We start from the raw sequence: 22,197 nt of genomic DNA on the forward strand, positions 1-22,197 counted from the left end.
CTTGGATAATTTGGGCGAATTTCAGTCTCAACACAGGCTGGAATGTTCAACATGTCATAATGAAAATCTAAGGAAATGGGCACATAGGAAAGGATGGATTGTTGTCAGAAGGAGGATTCCGGGAAAGTGTTATGCAACTGAAATAAAATGTGGAGAAATTCTATTACTGCCTCGTATGCTAGTGTCTGGGATGAGGATTTCAGAATAATAGGGAAAGATAATGTAAGTAATGAGAAATAGGTGAGTTAATATGAAGAGTTAATGAAGTTAATATGGGGCACATTTTGTGGAATAGCGTTGATTAGAGAAAAACCCAAATCTGAAGAGGATGTAGAAAATCATTTGATAGGCTAGCCTAAACCATTTTGGAGATCTTAACATCAATGAGAAACAAGACCTATGGAAAAGAGTGTCCTAAGATCTGTAAACCACTCCTGGAGCAGAAAACCACTCCTCTAACCCTGCTGGCAGTGGGTGATAGCCCATAAAGGTTCTGGGGACACACTGCTTGAATTAAAAATTCAGTGTCTACTTTTCTGTATGTGATACTCAATGACAATTTACCCTTTCTAAACTCACTGTGCTCTTTTGTAAAAAAAAGATGATTAGATTAGACCAAGTCTTTTTAAACTTTCAACTGGGACTCTAAGTGTATAAAATATGCATACAAATCAAACAGGATTAATAATAAATGATAAATTTATCTAAAAAATATTTTTTGGTGTACATAAATGTTTACCACTTATTAAAGACCAAAGCAAATTTGCAAACAAATGGAATGTTTGTTCTTATTTTATGTATTACATCTTGGCTGAATATTTGACATCACAGCATGTGGGACAAATGCAACATTCTTTTCAGAGTGGATTGAGATTTTGACTTTATAATTGTCCATCTTGAGAATGACACTTTTCATATACATGTAGTAAAAAATGGCAGAAATGAAATGCTTAGCATTATTTCATAAATGGTTAGATTCTTCCCAACTCCCAAGCAAAAAATTAATTTAAGGATTATCAAAATGAGATTCAATAAGGTAACTCAAAAAATTAAAACCAATCTTTCTAAAGCAAAAAAAATTATAGTTATATTGCTTTAATACTTACTGGAGAAGGGCAATAGGAATATATTAATTTTTTTTTTTATTAAACCACTATGTTTCTGTAAGATCCCCACTGTATAGGCATTGATGGTCTGGAGATCGCTTCACTCACAGAGATCTGCCTGCCTCTGTCTACTAAGTGCTGGGATTAAAGGCGTGCTCCAACATGCTTGACTGAATTGAGGTCCTAAAGAGAGGTTAATGGTGTTGTATTAAAGAAAGTGGGAGAATCATTCCAAACATAGCAAACACAGATACAAAGGACTGATAGAATATAAACTTTTAAAGTAACAAGCTCAAGAAATAGTCTTTTTTCCATTTAAACCTTCTTTCGTATCAATCCAAGTGAGTGATCCCACTTAGTGATGATTAGATTCCCAGTTGGAGTTCTAGTGAACTTATATGGAGTTCCTAATGATTTAGACTGCCATATGTAATAATCCAAGAAATCTTGTTTGTCAAGGAGGAGGCAAGTACTAGTCTAGGTATGAGGAACATAGCAGGGAATGAGAAAAGGAAATAAGAGTACTGACAGGGTCCTTGACCTTGTAGATCCTGTTTTATGTGATTGGCCATGGAGGGAGGAAAACACCGAGCAACAGAAAACAGCACTGAGAAAACTAGCTCATGAAGAAAGAACCTGGCTGATGAGACAGGAAGGAAGTCTGCCCTATAAAGGATACACTTCAACAGAGAGCCTTGTGACATCAGGAGCCAGTAATGCTTATGGGGTCGACAGGAACACTACAGGGAGAGGAAGAAGACAAGAAGATGGTGGGTGGCCAGGGATCAGCTTCTGTCTGGGTGTGTCTCAGTAACTGAGAGGAGTGGCCTGCCAAGGGCATAGTAGACTGGAGGGGACAAGGTCACACTGTCAGAGACGAGATGAGAATATATGTTAGTTCACAGCAAGACAACAATTTGAGAACTCATTCATAACCTCCTCTTTGCTTTCTTAAAACTTAGTAGCCCAGTATATCCTTCAGAGGAGAAATAAAATGGAGTTTATTCTTTTTCTTTTTTCTTTGGCTTTTGTATCATGACTGGGGAAATGGAAAACTCTCAGTTTTTTTGAAGGAGGAAATTGGGGCTTAAAGATTTTTCTCTTGCTCAAGGTCACACAGCTTGCAAAAGGCACAGCTAGGATTCAAATCAGGCCTCAGGATTCCAAGACCAGAGCCTTTCATGCTCCTGGTAGTGTCACTGTCCTTATGTAATCTCCAGAGAATAAGTTGCTGACCTCTTATAGGGGACATGGCAGGACTGGAACTGGAACTGAATGTTTTATAGTCCTCCACCCATGGCTCAGAAGCCCTCCACTTTAGCCAGTAGGAAGGTTTCTGCTAGGGCACAGGAGCCAGTGCCTTCTGTGGAGAAAAGGTCTAGCGATTGTGTGTTTCTTTTGCTTAGCACTTGCTCAGCAGCTCTTTGCTTTTAGAGCAAGAGTTGACTTTCTACCAAGTTTGTGTATCTGGATTGAATGGAATATGGCATAAGACATTTTAAAACGAACATGAAATGTGGTGAAGAAGCTGGCATTTACTCATGGGTGCTATATCAGCTGTTTCTGCACTTTGCCCCTCCATTAAATTAACTGCCAGCCTGGGGCCACTAAAACACATCACTTTCCCCTCAATTATAGTCACACACTAACTCCAAATATTCTAAGTGTTTCTCATAGAATCCTTTTCAGAAAGGACTGGGAGTTTCCTTTCAGTGTGGCCCTTCCTTGGTGTTCCCATTGTTAGGTCTGTTTTTGTAATTTTTGGTTCTAAATATGCCTGTCTGAACGCCAGATCTCTGTTGATGATGCATCCCCAAATCCTAGTATTTGCTTCAGCGAGAGCCCTAGAAATAGAGACATATTGTACTCCTCTCAGAAGGCAGCATTTGTTGCTTGCTTGGGGGCTTTCTGATTGATGCAAGGGGGCGAGGAAAGAGTTGGCTGCGGTTAGGGAGCAGATTTAGAGCGGCTTCTCATTGGAGGGGCTCGCATTCTCTAAGCTGCCAGACACTGCAGGCTCAACCAAGGCGCGGAGGTGCAATTCAGGCTGGTGGAGCAGCGGGGGAAGGCAAGGACAGGCGGGGCTAGCGCTGCTCTGCAGCTGATCACACGCACCAGCACACACACCTCATCCCCGCTGTCTCTGCTTCAGCCTCGCATCATCCATCCACCGGGCAACCAAAGCGTGTACATGGACTAAGAAAACCAGGAAAGGAAGACTCAAATGTTTCTATTGCGAGGCACAGGAAAAGCTGGAGCAACGCCAGTGTTTAACCTGAAAGTCTGACCTCGGTTAAGCTGCCGCTCGGTCTCCAGGAAAGAGGGCATCGCGCGCGCCAAGGAACCCCAGAGTCGGCGTCCGAGTCAGTCTCGGCTTGGAGCACCAGGGTCTTCTGGCGGAGACTGTGTAGTGTCCCCCAGGGGGTTCGGAGATCGAGCCACCTGCTTTGGATCTCATCCTGGAACAGCAGGAAAAGTAGGAAGGGGTCGGGCAGCCCTGAGTGCTTGGCCGGACTGCCTCAGCTGCTTGCCGCGCGGCTCTGTCTGTCCTCTGCTGCTGGGTGAGTGCCCCGGCTTCCAGCGCTCCCCAGAGCACCGGGGTGGCCTGGTGTCCCCTCCTCCCCACGAGGGTCCACACGAAGGCCCCAGTGGCGCGCGTGGAAACTCGACCGCCCGCGCACAGCAGTCGTACAGGTCTCTGGAGTCCCAGGCGGGGGATTCTGAGCCAGCAGAGCGTGGGTAGGGGGCGTTGCACCACTGCCCAGCAGACATGCCTCTGGGCGGGATTTTGGCTAAAAGATAGGAGGCGGGAGTGACGAGGGAGCCAGGAGCACTCCCGGGGGGCGGCTGATCAGGGTGCAGCTGGGAGGGGGGAGGGTCTGGACCAAGCAGGTAGAGCAGCTTAGCAGCTTGGGGAGTTGGCAGGTAGGGTGGGACTTGCTTGTCAAACTCGTTAATTTTCAGCAGCCAGTTCAGGGGTGCTGCAAGATAGTCCGGGGTAGGGTGCTGTGGAAAGGTAAGAGGTGGCCCGGGATGCCGGTGGTGGGGGGAGAAAAGGGGAGCCTCAAAGAGCTTGGAGGCAAAATTGCACTCGGGTTCTTACACCTTGCATCCCTCCTGCCTTGAGTGTGGGGGAACACTTCTGTTTTAACACTGCTCTTGGAAAGAAAGCCTCTGTCCCAGGGGAGGAGAGGTGTCTGCAGGGGCAGATCCTGCTGCTACCTGCAGGGTGCTCCCCAACCCCCCACCCAGGCGCCTGCTTTCGTCCCCTCCCCTCCTGCCTTCGTCCCCTGCCCCCACCTCCTTATTGGTGCTGGTTTGCAGCGCTTGGCTCCTGTGCCTCCGCTTCGTGTTTGAATCTGGCTCGCCCCTCCGTATTATGTCTGCACTCCGAAGGAAATTTGGGGACGATTATCAGGTAGTGACCACTTCGTCGAGCGGCTCGGGCTTACAGCCCCAGGGGCCAGGGCAGGGCCCGCAGCAGCAGCTTGTACCCAAGAAGAAGCGGCAGCGGTTCGTGGACAAGAACGGCCGGTGCAATGTGCAGCACGGCAACCTGGGCAGCGAGACCAGCCGCTACCTCTCGGACCTCTTCACCACCCTGGTGGACCTCAAGTGGCGTTGGAACCTCTTCATCTTCATCCTCACCTACACCGTGGCCTGGCTCTTCATGGCGTCCATGTGGTGGGTGATCGCTTATACCCGGGGCGACCTGAACAAAGCCCACGTCGGCAACTACACTCCTTGTGTGGCCAATGTCTATAACTTCCCCTCTGCCTTCCTCTTCTTCATCGAGACCGAGGCCACCATCGGCTATGGCTACCGCTACATCACCGACAAGTGCCCCGAGGGCATCATCCTTTTCCTCTTCCAGTCCATCCTGGGATCCATCGTGGACGCTTTCCTCATCGGCTGCATGTTCATTAAGATGTCCCAGCCCAAGAAGCGCGCCGAGACCCTCATGTTTAGTGAGCATGCGGTGATCTCCATGAGGGACGGAAAACTCACTCTCATGTTCCGGGTGGGCAACCTGCGCAACAGCCACATGGTATCCGCGCAGATTCGCTGCAAGCTGCTCAAGGTAAGTGCAACCCTCTCCCACCCCATCAAGAATGAGCTACTCAGAAACCCAAAAAGTCAATCAAATCCCTGGGCACTACTCTGCCCTCTCCTCGGGCTTTCCTTCCACCACAGGTAAACTTCTTTGGAGCAAGGAGGCGGTAGAGAGAGCTGGGGATTGGACGGAGGACATAGTTGCCAGTTCTGTTTTTGCCCCTAATTTAGTGCTCTGGTTTTATGCTCCTCACCTCGGATGCACTGTATCACAGGGAGTGATGGTGATGGAGAGTGCCCTGGGCTCCTGGAGCTTAGGAGACAGATGCCCTGCTCTGTGCTTCAGCTTTGTCCTGTGAGCTCTTTGGGTTTGCTGTCAACTCAACACTCCCCTAAACTTCAGGCATTAAAGCTTCTATTTTGAAGAATTGGGTGTTGAAGTTTCCTTAACTTTAGTTTTGGGATTCTCTTCAGTGTAGCCCCTTCCCAATAATACCAGCAGGTGGATTAATTTTTTTAGGACACAGTAATTTAACTGTGGTCTTCTTTTAAACAACCATACAGATCCAGGCAGCGGTTAGTAAAGTAGAAGACGCCATATCTGTTTCTTTAAAATTGTTATTTTTACTAAATATTTTCCTTGAGACATATTCCGTGAAAGCTTGAGTGCTTTTCCTGTGGAGTCTTTTGTTAATTTTATTCTTAATTGCCTGTTTCTATGAAGCCTTTGTCAATTATAGATTTCACATGAAGCTTTTCAGCATCCATTAAAGAAGACTGCTTCCTAATATAGTGCTGTAAACGCTGAAACAAATTGCTCATAGAGTAGTTATTAAGGTCAGGTCTTTATAGCCCTGAGAAGGTACCATCACAAATAAGAGTCCCTAGTTATTTACCAATTAGAGTCTGGGAGGAGAGATTAAAGTTAGTTCTCACAGTCTACAGGTGTCACCTTTCTCTCTCTTTCTTTCTTTCTTTCTTTCTTTCTTTCTTTCTTTCTTTCTTTCTTTCTTTCTTTCTTTCTTTCTTTTCTTCCTTCCTTCCTTCCTTCCTTCCTTCCTTCCTTCCTTCCTTCCTTCCTTCCTTTCTTTCTCTCTCTTTCTCTCTTTCTTTCTTTCTCTCTTTTTTCTTTCTTTCTTTTTCCCTTCCTTTCTTTCTGATTTTCCAGAGTGCTTTTAAACGTTCACAGATTTAAAAAGATAACCTCAAATGAATAGTTCATGATTGAAAAAAGAGTGATCTAAAATCATGTAAAGAAGCATAGACAGGTTCTGAACTTAGAGGTAATGAAATGACTGATATCTAAGTTGAGGGAAATTTTTGTCTTTGAAATTTCATTTTGCACCATTCAACTATGGATTATTTTATACAGCTCCAAATTATTATGCAGTTAAAAGTGCTTTCCCAGGATTAAAAAAAATGTTTTGCTCTTATGTCACTTTCATTATCACTTATAAGATCTCATCCTAATTATTCTTGACCAAGTTGCCCAGTGCAGTGCTTGAATTAAAGCAGTTCACTTGCCCTGTCACTTCCCATCACATGAGTATTTCCTATGCTGCATAAGAAAATAACTGACATTTTTTGATATCAGAGTGTAAAATTTTCAGCCTGATTCTGGTGTACATTTTCATAAAGATAACTATGATTATGTAATTTTAATTGACTGCTTTTTATAATACACTTTAACTGCACAGAATTGTTACATTTTAAGGTAGCATTTTGCTGTATTGATATCTGTTTAAATTAGGTGGCTTGATAGATCTAAGTAAGTGGATGAGTTGCAGATAGATATGCTTATGGCAGTGGTTCTGTGTGTGCTCCTTTCTGTGTGTACAGTGACATCTTCCTCTGCTTCATTAGGGAGACCTAGTGGACAGATAGGAGCACTCTGAATGTTTGAACCATGCTACAGCCACTGTCAGGGAATCTGTGTGTAGCTACCGCTTTGAAACTTTCATTAAGTTTATCCTATTCACAAGAGTTCAAGTTATTGCCATTCTCTAATTTTTCACGCCAGATAAAACTGGTATTTTTACATGCCACTTATTTCAAATATTCCCAAATTTTATTTTTAACAAGTTAAGGATATAATTAAAGGATTACTGACACAGATGTACACAATGAGTTTGAGGTTCTTGGTCTCTACAGTGGTACATATACCCATAGTAATTTTTCTATGTAATGTTATGGACCACATTTACCAGAACAGTATCTTGAATTAAGAAATAAAATATTACAATGTTGGAGCGAGGTGCTATATTGATACAAGGTGATAAAAACAATATCACTTTAAAATAATAGAGTATTGGTGATGTACTGTCTTATGATTTATCAGGAAGACATCAGTGCTGAAAGTAAAAGTGATTAGCATGTGATTTTAAAGTTATATTGAAAATTATAGTGAAGTTAATATAGATCATTTTAAATTTGTTTGTTTTTCTGGTAGCCAGGGTAAATATAATGAATTCTTATAGTTTTTTTTATCCTTTTTTTACACTACATTGAAGCCATATCCTACTGAGGAATTAATAACATTGAGCAAAATTAGAGGAGACATTTGCTTTAACAAGTGACCCCTATTTTCTGTTACAGACCCTTGAAGTGACCTAAAACAGTCAACTATGATATGGGAGAAAAACTATATCAAAAGCAAAAAGTTTTAATATTTGTTATCAGTTGTGTATATTCTCACTAAATATCAGTTCACATATTCAATTTTCTATTGTAATCATTTTAACACTTTAAATACTATATTTATGTGTCTTCAATACATAATATACAGATTTTTCATGTCAATAAAAGTCAGTGTATTATGGAATCATAGTAATTATAGTACACATATAATTTCTTATAATTTAACTAACATTTTCCTACTCATATTTTATTTGTTGAATGAAAGACCTATTATTGGCACAAATATAGATTTCATGAATCATTATAAAGTATTTTCAGTTCTTTGGACAACACTGAGAGCGGGAACCTGCCTTTCTAATATTGGATACTGTGAAGTTTTTCACACACAGTTCTTTGGATTTCCCAATTATCTGGTGGAAATGATTCTAACTTTTCTATTTAATTTCAATTTTGCTTTTCACTTACATGAAGGAAATTTTCATTTAAACTCCACCCCTCAGTTTCATACTTGAAAACACTGACATTTCTCTAACTAATCATAGTGAAAACTGCTAACTTTAAGACTAGAGAGGTCAATATTTTCTTAGAAAGTAAATAAAAAGTGAAGGGTATAACTTGAAGTTATTTTAAATGTCTACAATCTAGTTAATTATAAATATACCTCCATAAAACTATTTTAAGGTAAATATTCTTAAAAATTTTCCCTCTCATCATAAAATTAATATTTACTTAGTTTTACAATTTATTTTACTTGCCTTTCTATCAACCTAAGGAATAGAGATTAATTAATTCCATGACTAGATTAATTTAATGTATTAGCCTATAGAAATTTTAATAAAAGTGCCTGGACTGGGGAGCTGAAAGCTCTATGACCAAGCTGGTGGAGCATACAACCTACTTTGGGTCTGAAGAAAGTGGAAAGTTCACGTACTTTTCCTGTCCCTAGTCATTAATGATTGACTGTCCTTATTAGAAGAAGAATAAAATGATCTTCAATGAACTGTTTAAGAATTTATCATTATTATTCAAACATTGCCCTTTACATCCAACTATTTTTACAATACAAACAAAAAAGGCAACTATTACAGCCACACTTTAAAAGAGGTAAGAGGGAGCTTTCTCATGGGGATATTCTTATTTCTTCATATTTTTATCATTGCTAACAGTCATTGTCTTTCTTGGGAGACCCTACACAGCTTTTAACTCTCATCCATTAAACAGTATCAGGCCACATTCCTTTCTTCTAACATCATGTACACTGTCTATGTACATCTCTTCTTTTCTCCATTTTTATGGCTAATCAAAATTTGGTGCTGTGTGATTTCTACAACAGGAGTGTGATCATGCTCAGATGCAACAGAAAACAATTTTATAGTTTGCAAAACCATTCAGTTCTTTACTCTTTTCTCGGTGCTGGGAACCTAAAGTCTCAGGCATGCCAGCAAGCCTCTACATGGAGACACAACCTTTGCCAAACTTTTTATGATTATTGCTGTTATTATTACTAATTATTACTATTATTATTTTGTCACAGCAGGAGGTCTAACCCAATGACTATCCATGCTGGGAAATTGCTTTACCACTGAGCTACATCCCCAGCCCTATCCAAGCATTTTACTAGTCAGTAACCACAATTATTCTTGGATTTTTTCATAAATGTATTGATTTGTCTTTTTTTCCTATCTTGTACTTAAACATGATTTTGCTTTCACCATGTACAACCTCATCTTGCCTACTTGACACATTTTACAAACATAGATCTTGGTTAAACTTTCCTTTATAGCCTAACCTTCTTTTAAAAACATCAATCCATGAAAATGGGTGTATCAGAATAAGATCAAAGCTTTGTGCGAGAGTATTAGAGAAGTCTAAGATGGAGTCCCTAAGAACTGCTAGGAGCTAGGTCTTATACTACTTGTTTTAGATGGAGGCGTTCATTATAAACCCCAAAACTAGTACAGTAGCTATTTATTTTAGCTTTGCTTCCTTTGACACATGTGTGACAATTCTCTAGTAGGTACAGATGTTGAGTTCTTTCTAAAATCTGTACTTATCATTCCTTTTTACACTAGTAGTAATAGCTTTTGGGTTGTTTGGGTTTTTATTTTAAATATGGTTCTTAAAGTATACAGGGTGCCTTGTATTCTTAAAATAAAGTATGAAGATAAGTAAGGGATGTGAAAACCCACAACTAAACAGCAGTAGGTAAGAACAAATGATAAAAAGAAGCAGGAAAAGGCATTTCATGGATGGAAGGGTGTTGTTGAGTAGGAAAGTAATGTACAAACAGGGATACAAATCCTGCCAATAGTTATTATAAAGCCAACAAAAGACCCCCATAGTGACACAAAGTAGAGCTTTCATTTGAACAGTACAAAAGGTTCACATAATCTATTGTAAGATAAATTATATTACATCTAAATAAGGCATATTCTTTTCATAAAACTGGACATTTTATGGATTAATTAGCTTAACATTAAAAAAAATATTTTAGACTTGGCTTGACTTTCATCATTCTACTTGAACTGAAATTTCAAGCTTTAATCATCCAAATAAATGTACAAAGGTCTATCCCAGTCCAGATGAAATTTTTAGTCTCCATGCTTCTCTAACTACCTTAAATTCTGACATGATTGTCATAAGTTTTGTCATAGTTGCTTTGAGTCACCAAAGCAGTTTAATTCCTGGTCTTAGTACATGTCTTGGACATATTTCCTACTTTTAGCTTTAGGCTATTACTCTGACTATACTCTATGTATTGTTCTTTGTGACTTCACCATATACTTGTTGTATATAAGCTCATAGATATGATATGACACATTTAAAGAAAAGTGAAATTCAAGACATAAAGATAGAAGGTGGTAGGAAAGACTGTTTGGTCCTCTTCATGTTGTTCTCCTTTCCTTATCACTAACTATACAGTCCCTTGTCAGCTGAGAATTATGGGATGTGGAATGTGTGGCCAGGTCACAGACGATGGCATAGTCAGGCAATGATGAGTAGGTCATAATTCCTGTACCCAACTTCAAACTGGGACAGAATACAAATACAGGTCAGAGATGGGATAGGAAGTTTCTGGGCAGCATTAGTGAAGTGTGGCTCTGGAGAATCAATATTGACACTTGGCCACATAATGCCCAGAATAACAAAGGCTGAGTGCAGGTCTGCTTATGTATGCCAGGACAGTGATGAAAATGTTTATGTGTATGTACCTTCAATTACCTTTGTTCTACTGAAAGTAAACTATTTGTTTAAAATTATCAGAATGTGATTCTTCCTTCTGAGCATATGTGATTTTTGATTTTTTTTTATTTGCATTAAAATCATACCTGATTGTCTTCTATATTTTTTGGAATCTGAGAGGACCCAAAGTTGTTGTATAATAATAGATTTTTTGAAAGTCAAAAACATCACTCTATAGTTAGGCAAAACCCTTAAAATACATTCAGAGATTCTTTTCATTAAATGTGAATTTTGTGTAATTGAATATTGTTACATAAATATTTTAATAAGAATAACTTAGAATTTATTACCACAATTAAAATTATACAAATTATTCCAAAAATCCATATTCATGTAATCAATTAGTAAGCCTTAGAGATCCTCAGTCTTTCCTCTAATTCAAAAAAACTTTTGCTTCCTTACTAGCAACTAGCTTGACCTTGGGATGATGGAGCAATATTTAGTATCTTTCTATGATTCCATGAAATCAAAATTCAGTTGTTTGCAAGCCATTTTCAGATCAGAGATTCATCAACTTATCTTCTAAGTTGTTAAGAATTTTCCATTGTTTTCTTTTCTTCTACTGTAGATGTAACCATCTTGTTAAATAAGAAACACAGAGACAAATACAGAGTTAAAAGCCAAGAGGTCAGAGCTGAGATTAAAAACCTTACCCTTCACTGCCGCTGCTGTCCTACCTCTCTGCAAGAGACCTACTTCCTGTGTGTTTGTCTTTTTTATTGACTTTCTATTCTACCTTCTCATTGGTTGTAAACCCAACTACATAACCTCCTTTTCACTGCCCATCTATACAGACCTCCAGGTCTTCTATGGTTGGTATTGGGATTAAAGGTGTGTGTCTCCATGCTGGTGGTATCCTTGAACACACAGAGATCTGGCTGTCGTGTGATCGGGAATAAGGGCGTGTGCTACCACTGCCAGACTTCTGCTATGGCTTGCTATTAGCTCTGACCCCCAGGCAACTTTATTTATTAACATACAAATAAAATTACATTTCAGTACAAATAAAATATCACCATACCCTACCTTTATTTATTTCTCACTCATTCTACAACTTTTATGAATCTTTTTTATCAGTATTATTAATTTAAATATTTTACTATAACCATCTAAATTTTTTAGCAACTATTTTGCATTTCAAGGCAATGTGGATTATTGTCTAATCAACCACCATTTCACAGCTTAGTCTGGGTAATAGTCATGGTCTATGTTCCCTTTGGAATAGGAAAATTTTAGGGTTGAAGAGTCTAAGTATACTAGACACAAACACTCTGTTAATGGAAGTCCTCATCATGATTTAGAACTCTTACAATGACATAATTAAGAAAGATTAAACTTATTTTATCTAAAAAGATTCTCCCTATTATCAAATAGCTCTATATTAAGCAGAGTAGTTGTTAGCCACATAAGACAGGAAAACAATGGGATATAAGTGGTACTGTAGAATACAGCATATTATTATAAGGCCATTTACAGAATTATCTTTTCCTCTTTATCTTTATTTTCCATATACATGCATATGTCACAGTTCTTTAAACAAAAAGTCCCAACTTCTCTTCCCCCACTTAGTTAACTTACTTTTATATTCACTTTGTTAACTTTGTTCTGGAACATCTTGGCACTTATATCAGAATCGGATCCCATAGATTATAATTGTTAGAAACCCGGTATAGAATGTGTCTGTTTTGTGGATGTATGTAGTGAGCACCTACATTTTCCTGCAGTATTAAAAGTGTTTGGCTGATCAGTGATAGCAAAACTTGATTCCAGACAGCAGTCCAGACTTCAGAGCGGTCCAACCTTCCAAGCACCTCTTCTCTCACAGCTCGTCTTTCACTTTAGACCTGTACTAAAGCCTTCTATCTGGTTCTAGTTATTAATAGACTTCTTAGTCTAGTACAAAGTCAAAAAGACAAACAAAAATCAGAAAATGAATGAATTTACATTTGAAATGTCTGATGTCCTAACAGAAATGACAAAGACTCGAATGATAAATTTGGAAATATATATGAAGTGTCTCAATACAATAAACAGTGCCTGATAGAAAACAACTTCAATAGCATGTGTGGGGTATCACTGATACTACAAGAAGCACTAGAAGCACCTTCCAAATAAAAGAAGTTACTAGCACTTTCTCCAGAATGTCACACAGTAGGGAGATCTGGATAGGACATGGAGTTGTCAGGACACTCTAGATTAGTGAGAGGTGGATTAAAGAGTATTAATTACAATATAATGAACAAACATTTTAAAAATAAAGACATGTTGGGACTGAATGGAACGAATCTATGTATATTTAAATCTAAATTGCCTATATCTTAATAAACCCCTTTGCTGAAAAATCAGGTCTTCCCAATTCAAACCTGCTGATCTCCTGGCAGTCTGACTGACTTAGGCCACTTCCTTTCTCCAGTTGTTGAAAGGTTAGGGAATATTAATCATAAAACTTACTCTAAAGCCACAGGTATGAATAACAAATATATCAAAAATTAGGCAAATTTTAGTACTGGTATACCATATGATAATAAAAAAATTGACTTCTTTGGAGAAATATTACCAAAAAATGACTTTAAAGACATAGTCCATGCTGTAGTATAGAATAACAGAAATTAGAATAGCTAGTAGAAAAGACCCAATTTAAAGTCATTAATTATAGATTTCAGAATATCACCTTGTGCTTGTATAGCACCCGCTGCTTCTTAGGTGGGAGAACAATGAAGCAGGCTTTGTTTGTCTTTGTCCTTTTCGTTGTTTTCTGTTTGTTAGTTACTATTTTCATCTGTGAATCAACTATCAATATACAGCTGACAGTTGGGAAGTTGTTAATATCACTTTATTTTACTAACTTGGCAAGATGTTGAGACTATAGGTGTCTGGAAATAAGCTTCAAACAGGTATTTTTCATGATGATTTGAAAATACCAATTGCTTTCCAATATTGGTTGCTAGAGCTGAGGTTTTGATTTTTGGATTATCAGGTTTTCCCACAGATGAAAAACAAAAATGTGACCAGGAACCCTTTCTTTCCCTCTTCCTTTCTCCAGAAATCCCCTTTCCTCCTTTTCTTCCACATTTACGTTCTACTTAAAGAAGAAAAGTGGTCTCAGTGTTTTCCCTAAATAGTCTCCTACACAAATAGAAATTTCAGTATTGCCAGTTGTAATGGAGCCTCTCAAATGAATCAGCTCAGCTTTTAAAGCCCTGTTTGGTCATTGCAACCATGGCATACTACCACTGATTCAAAACTACTCATTTTTTTTCAGGGAAAACAGATTATTCAACAGTTCTTCAGAATTTCCAGCCTTATTCACCAAACATGAAATCTAATGTATTTGTTGCAAATGAAAATAATATTCTTGTTTTAAAATGAGTGGTGTTTCTTTTAGATAGATTCATGCTCTAGATTCATTTTCATTTATTAACTTAGCTGATGAAGGGTCTTAAAGTATGCTGGATTCTTCCAAGTCATATTTAGCCACTGGGAATAAAACCATTCCCACTATTTTTTCCTGTATAAGTCTAGCTAAACAGCTCTTATTTTGCTTGTATTATTTATGTTAAATCTAAATATTTGCTTGTACAGCTATTGTGTATAATAGATATACTAAACAAATTGAAAATGAATGAAACAAAAAGAATAAGTAAGTCCACTTTTATGGTTTGCTGATACTTGCTTTTCATTCACAGTCTTAGAATATAACTGGATCGTTCAATTAAGCTTTAGAGTGATTATATTGAAACAAAATGCTAATGTACTATGAGATTTTTTAATGGACTTTTTGTCAAAGACAGCTACCTTAAAATTCTATTTTGTTTAAAAAGGTTTAATAGGGCACATGTTTGGCTATATTTTAAAATTCATAAATAGAGTAGTAGAGAATTATATTACAGTTTATTATCACTAGGAGAATGAAAATCATGACCTAAAGGCACATGCCTTTTAAGACTAGTACATACCACAATTCAGTATGACAGTGTCTTTTCTGTTTTATATTCATTTGTTACTTTACTAAGCTCCCCAAAAGAAAAAAAACCCCAGTTATTCATTTTGCTTTTCACGAAATCAACAAATCTCTTTTTTAAATGTGGTCAGCATTTTTCAGCTTCACAACCTCCAGTGGAACTGCAAAATGATTTGCCTTCTGAGGGAAGGCAACTCTGGCATGCCATTGGTTGTCATACAGAGATTTCTTTCAAGTAGTGTGCACATACACTTTCAGTTCCACAGTTGTGTTCATAGCCATTGTTGCACCAGACATTTGTCCAAAGCTCAGGAGTTAGGGATGGGTAATTATAGCAAATTCTTAATTATAAATAATGCATGTATTTTCTGCATGAGCTATGTGGGGTTTCAATCCATTTGGTAAAATATAGATGTATAATGATTTGATTGGATTATATTACTGATGATTGATAGTGCAGAATGTTGACATTGATGTAGATGATTATTAGGCTACCTTGAAATTTTCAGTACAAGTGGTGATTTCTTCTCTTTTTCTGTGTGCTTGTCTAGTCTCGGCAGACACCTGAGGGTGAGTTCCTTCCCCTTGACCAACTTGAACTGGATGTAGGTTTTAGTACAGGGGCAGATCAACTTTTTCTTGTGTCCCCTCTCACAATTTGCCACGTGATTGATGCCAAAAGCCCCTTTTATGACCTATCCCAGCGAAGCATGCAAACTGAACAATTCGAGGTTGTCGTCATCCTAGAAGGCATCGTGGAAACCACTGGTGAGTAAGAATACTGATGTGCCATCAAGTTTTTCATTTAGAATTCTCTACTATGTACCAGTGCCTGCAATAACTGGCCTAATGTATCAGTTCACAAGCATGAAAGTAAAGACATACCATTTAACATCCTGATCACACAAAATAGACAGCACTTCAAAAATGAAGATTGTTGTTTTGGTGGTTATATACCTGGGTTACCAGTAATATTGATTAAAACTACTACTTCAAAAAAGAAGGTTGTTGTTTTGGTGGTTACATACCTGGGTTACCAGGAATAATGATTAAAACTACTACTTCAAAAATGAAGATTGTTGTTTGGTGGTTATATACTTGGGTTACTAGGAATAATGATTAAAACTAAACTAAGATGATATTTTAGAAATGAGTATGCTGTTCTATTTTAATAACAAAGATTTCCTATAATCACGATTTTTTTCTTTCAAAATTTAAGGCTAACAAATCTTTACTCATCAGCCTGAACCAATATGTGTTTTTTTTGATTTGTGGTGGTAAAATGGAGGGTCGGGGGAGTTGACTGATAACGGTCTGGCATCTATTCTGTGGAGCCTCACAGGAAAGTGCCCTCCATGTTTGTGTGTGCACACAGAAGCAATGCTATTGTTTCAGAGCAGAGCAGCAGTTTCCATAGCTAAACACTGACTACAGTTTTTCTTTCAAAACAGGATTTTTTTTTTCCTATTCAGTTTGACTAGTCTTTAAGCATCCAATGCCATTGGAATGCTCAAAAATAAATTTCTACTCTCAGAGGAAAGTTAGGCACACAAAGAAAAGAATCAATAAATGTAAGTGTATTTTTGGGCCACAAATATTGCCAGTTACGTTTGAAGCCTGCTGAGTATTTGAGACTAATGATACATGATTATCCTCATAATTACTTATGTACATAAGCAAATAAACATTTGTACAACTTGACTTTTGCATGTTCTTCAGGTAATAAAGAAGCAAGAAATATTTTAGGTTTTCCCCACTATTTTTTTTGGGGGGGGAACCAATAACATCTTAATATTGAAATGCTAACTGTTAAAGTATGGCAATATTGGAATTCACAGTGTCAAAAATATAAATTCAAGTTTCAGGCTAGGGTGTCTCTGATTTCATTGTACCACTTGTCCAAGGAGTAGGCAGGTGGCTGCCGTTTTTTACATCTGTGGCATAGCAGCTGTTTGAAATTAGGCAAGGTACCATTTGTCTCTAAACTGCATCTTTCTCTTCATAGTGGGGCCATTGAATGACCAACTCACAACTGACCTTTGATATTGCCTTAGTTGTGGATGCTTAGCTTGAAATTAAGATTTTTGAAAAGAAGTGACAGAAGATTTATTAAGTCGGAAATTTGACTTCTGTGTGTTTTATGATTTGCATTCCTCATTCTGTCTTCACTTTAGAATCAAACAGTGTTAATATTTTCATGAAATATGCTACTAAATAAGGAACCAGTTTAAATTTACTTTGGATGTCAATTTTTGTGTATCATTTATCACAATAAAATGTTATATTAGAGCATAAAGACAGGTATCCCAAATTTTACTTATTACTTATAATATGTGCTTTCTAAGTGGTTATTAACATAATCATTGAGATAAGTGAATTTCTTTTTTGTGGCAATTTTAAAAATCCTCCATTTTCACCATTACTTATGTAATTGTGTACTCATTCATCCATCTGATATCTCACCCTAACCACTGGAATTTTTAAGCATAAAAACATTTCCCTACCAGATCAGTTTAAAGATAAAATAAGGTTTTGTGTGTGTGTGTGTGTGTGTGTGTGTGTGTGTGTGTGTGTGTGTGTGTGCACGCATGCACATTTGAGATTTATTTTATCTTTAATTATGTAGAGGTGAGTTAGTTGGTATATGTGTATGTGCATATGTGTGCATTCAGATGCCAGAAGATGATTTCAGACCTTTTGGGGCTGGAATTACAGGCAGTTGCGTGGCACATAACTGGATACTGGGAATGGAGTTAAGGTCCTTTGAAAGAACAGTAAATTCTTTAGGTCCTGACCTATCTCTCCATCTCTTTATCTTGTGTTTCATGACCTCATTATGTTTAAAGAATCTAGGCCAGGTTGTCTGCATATTAATTCTATCTGTACATGATTTTCACATACACATTAATTCTTTTTGAGGTGTGTGTGTGTGTGTGTGTGTGTGTGTGTGTGTGTGTGTGTGTGTGTAATAATGTCTTTTGTTACTGTTTCTACATCAATATCTTAAGGGCGAATGCTGAAACATGTGACTTTGTAATTTCAGCTGTATTTCGGGGAATCATGATTAGTAAATGGTGCTGTGTAAGGTCAAATGGAATTTTGCACCATCAATTATTCATTACTAGTATTGATTTTAGTTTGATGACATTCTTCACTCTTGCATTTTTATCCTGTCTGTTTTGTTGAAAGTCAACTGGCAGAGAATACTTTGCACTGGTAATCTAAAACTTGGGTGGAGCCTGAATTACTTACTTAGAGATTGCTTTTCATGGCAAAGAGCACATATTCTTCTTTAAAAAATCTCTTAATTAAACAAAATACAAAGTGAAACCACTGCTTGTAACACATACTTTATGGAAAATTCATCTGATATTTCATTTATATACCCAGCACAGCTAATAGAGTCTTAACACTGTTCAACTTCTATAAAAGCTGGTTCCAGCCCTCATGTACTAGCTTGATCAAAATAGCACATTTTTATTTCACTTGGTCATTTAACAATTTTATTGAAATATACTCAGATTTCATCTTGAATGGTTTTTGCCCTGTATGCAGCCATCCCCCCAAAAAAAGAAAAAAATTTCTTGTGGTATTTATTTTGGGGAACAAGGCAGATAGGTTCAGTATGATTCATGAAGCAAGAACATGATTTTTTTTTAAAGTTTTTGGATGTAGAGCCTTGGGATTGAACTTGTGCTTGGTGTAACTTTCCATCGTGTTTGAAATTAAAGAACCAACATTGGTGTCATTCATTAACTTACCATCTAAGTATTGAATATATATTATGTGCTTGCAAGAATCTAAGGAACTAAAGGTATAATGGTGACTTAGATGGAACTGCTTTCTTCCCAGGGTTTATATTGTAAGTGACAGTGACATACAATAAATCACAAATAAGGAAAACGTTAGCATTGTCAAGAATTAAATAAAAGCAAACCAAAACCCAAATACTCCCCTCACCCCTCCCAAAGTCAGTTGGTAGTGGGGGATGTTAAAAATTGAAGACTACTTTAGGTTGATGTTCAGAAAATGTTCTAAGGGAGGTGACACTTAATCCTAATCTTAGCTGGTTGATCTAAGGGCAGACTATGACAGGTCCACAGGAATAGCTGGTGCAAATGCCTGGATGTGGAATAAGCTTTGTTTTGATAACCGAGAGAAAGCCTGTGCTTGGGAGTAAGAACTAAGGATGTGGAGGGTAAAGTGAGAAGTTAAAGTGAAGGGCTAGCTGTCACTGCAGAGGATCTTACTTCACTGAATGGCAGCATTAGGGGTTATTTAGAAAGGGGATTCATCATTTAGTCAACTCTGCTGATATATAACAAAAATCCATTTTCTCCCTCTGACATGTAGTTTGTTTAGAAGTTACTATCTAATTTCTTGGAAATTTATACAGTTCTAGACAGTTCCTTTTTTTCTGTCAATCATCCTCACCTTCTGACCCCTGTGCACCCGCACTCCATAACCGGTCACTTCTAGACAACCCTTTACTAAGAATTTTTACATTTCATGTAGTTTTTCCTTCTTCCTGATCCTGTGGTCTCAGCAGGAATAGAGAGGACCAGGAGGTAAGAACCCAGAGGCTTCCTGATTTACACAGAGTAAGGTAGCAGCCTAGGACTTCTCAATTAACCCTTTCCCCTGCCCTTGGAAATATGCAGTCACCAGACTCAGAGATTGTTGCTCTGCTTAATTGAAAGGAGTCAGGCTCCCGTGCATGCCACAGTCTGTCTGGGTTTCAGCAATAGCCTTTGTATCTTTGCTCATACGGCAAGTTCTTGCCATAGAATATACCTCTAACTTCTGTTCTCTTCACTGCTTCTCCCAGGAGAGTGAGCACTGCTGGACTCAAACAAAGTACTGCAGATTTGGCTCATTAGAACGGGATGCTTTCAGGCTTCAATCTGGTTTCTGCTGCTATTTGGCAGTCTTTTTAATTGTCTTTTCTGTACTCTCAGGCTCAGTCCCCATGGGATCTATTTTAGACCTTTCTCTGTCTCCATGCCCCCAGTCCCAGCTGTCCTATCTCTTTCCTGGCATGTCATCTCTCTACCCATTCTATTAAAAACTATATGACACTTCAGTTTTTGTACATTTTTTTTCTTTCACCCATTTCTCATAGTTATGTTCTTTTCTTTCCTGGTATTTGTTACTAAGGCTGTCTCTTTCTTTCTTTCTTTCTTTCTTTCTTTCTTTCTTTCTTTCTTTCTTTCTTTCTTTCTTTCTTCCTTCCTTCCTTCCTTCCTTTCTTCCTTCCTTCCTTCCTTCCTTCCTTTCTTTTTCTTTTTTTCCCCTCTTTTCTTTTGAGACAGCTTCACATTCTCTGACCAGGTTGACCTGGAACACATGGCAGCCTCAGCCTCCTGTGTGCTGCTCTGACCTGCACGAGATAACAATCTGCTTAGTTATGCTCCTTAAGCATGGTTACCTGCCACCAATGTATCATATTCAGTACCTACCAACATCTTCCCATCGATCCTTTTTCTGTGCTCTAAAATCTCAATCCTTTCTTTAAAGGAGTAATGCCATATTTTTTCCATCTATACTTTGAAGATTTTTTTTCCTGGGATTCAGAGGGGTGGCATTCTTCCCCCATGTCTTTGCCTTTTCTTCTTTTTGGTGGTTGCTAGTCTTCCTTTATGTCTGTAACCCTGGCATCTTGGGCTCTATCAGCTGTTCTACTGATTCTCCCAAGCTCCCTGACCTTACTTATGATTTTCTTTTTTGTTTTGGTTTGTTTTGTTTTCAGTCATAGCTCTCACTACTCTACCACTCTACTATTCATCTCCAGCAAGGAAATCTTTCAGTCATGATTTTGTATATTCTCTTAATTACAAATCATTTTCTACTTAGACACTGACATTTTAATTCAGAGTTCCTTTTCCCAAGAACCATGTCATCTTCTCATCTTCCAATTATAATAGATTTAATTTTGGAGCGATTATCTGTTTTACTAATATATATATATATTTACCACAGATCACCCCTTTCCTTATCATATCTGGCTAATTTATTTATTGCACTAATACATCTTGAGAACTTATTACTCTGGACCCTAGAAAACATACAAATTAGAAAAACAAAATTTTTGCTCTTCTGTTTTTTTCTGTGAGTAACACAAGAAACAAAATGGAATGTCAGGAAGTGGGAAGTGCTGTTATAAACAGTAATGAAGGTCAGGAGGTACTAGGAATGCAGAGGTCAAAAGGCCACAGTGAATAGTGGACAGGTGAACTTTGAGCAAAAGAAATAAAATGTCTCAGCTAAGGTGACTCTAGGTGAAGGTGCCAGCAGGTGAGAGTGTTCCCAGGCAGATGCTTCTATTCTTAGGAATGGCTCTTTTGTTACCTGTGGTTACCTTCTGCCCTCCTGTTTAGGCAAGCATCAAGATGGTACTTTGAAATCATGGTTGTTCAGATGAGGATATAGCTGCTGTAGGAGCTCCTCTCACTAGCAGATTGCATATGGCAGTCCAGTACATAAGACCCAACTTTCATTATATGCCTGTGCTCAAAAATCTTAATGACAACTAAATAACAATACACACATTAATTTTTTTTGAGAAAATTAGACTGTACCTCTTCCTCTAAAGCTCATGCATGCACACTCACTTTTGCCTTCCGTGTTCCTGATCATGCTAATTTTTGTTGCCTAGGATGACATTTCTCTTTCCCAAGATTGCAAGAGCAGCAGAGGATCTGAGTTTCTCTTGAGCACATTAGCCCACCGTTTTCTTTACTAGGTCATTAAGACTTATTAACCATTCAAGAGTTATTACTTAGCCGGGCGGTGGTGGCGCACGCCTTTAATCCCAGCACTCGGGAGGCAGAGCCAGGTGGATCTCTGTGAGTTCGAGGCCAGCCTGGGCTACCAAGTGAGTCCCAGGAAAGGCACAAAGCTACACAGAGAAACCCTGTCTGAAAAAAACCAAAAAAAAAAAAAAAAAAAAAAAGAGTTATTACTTAAATGCTCCTTTCAAAAGATGTAAGCAGTACAAATATGCAAAAGCAGAAGCTCTTTCTTAATTTCATTTGCTGTTTTATTAACATGTTGATTGATTAACTGTTCAAGTGTCTGTATTTGATATAGTACTGTGCTCAGTGTACCATTTCATAACTTGTTTTATTATATTATCTATTGTTGCTGCCTTGTGTCAAGTCATAATGCTGCATCATTAATTTGAATGGCTCTATTGTA

At 38.1% G+C, this 22,197-nt stretch overlaps 1 protein-coding gene across 2 annotated transcripts in view; it reads left to right on the forward strand.

Annotated features, from left to right (window-relative positions):
* The first annotated feature begins 4,198 nt into the window (after positions 1 to 4,198).
* The window catches only part of Kcnj3 (potassium inwardly rectifying channel subfamily J member 3), a 151,476-nt gene continuing 133,477 nt past the window's right edge, over positions 4,199 to 22,197 (forward strand). Inside the window, exons 1-2 of one of the 2 annotated variants that reach the window (XM_028874646.2) lie at positions 4,199 to 5,187; positions 15,552 to 15,768. In XM_028874646.2, the coding sequence (XP_028730479.1) occupies positions 4,486 to 5,187; positions 15,552 to 15,768 (919 nt within the window). In that variant the 5' untranslated portion in view covers positions 4,199 to 4,485. The remainder of the gene's footprint in view (positions 5,188 to 15,551; positions 15,769 to 22,197) is intronic. The other variant, XM_028874718.2, reaches the window with a different exon arrangement.

This window comes from Peromyscus leucopus, chromosome 4, assembly GCF_004664715.2.
Source record: "Peromyscus leucopus breed LL Stock chromosome 4, UCI_PerLeu_2.1, whole genome shotgun sequence".
Taxonomy (NCBI): Eukaryota; Metazoa; Chordata; class Mammalia; order Rodentia; family Cricetidae; genus Peromyscus; species Peromyscus leucopus.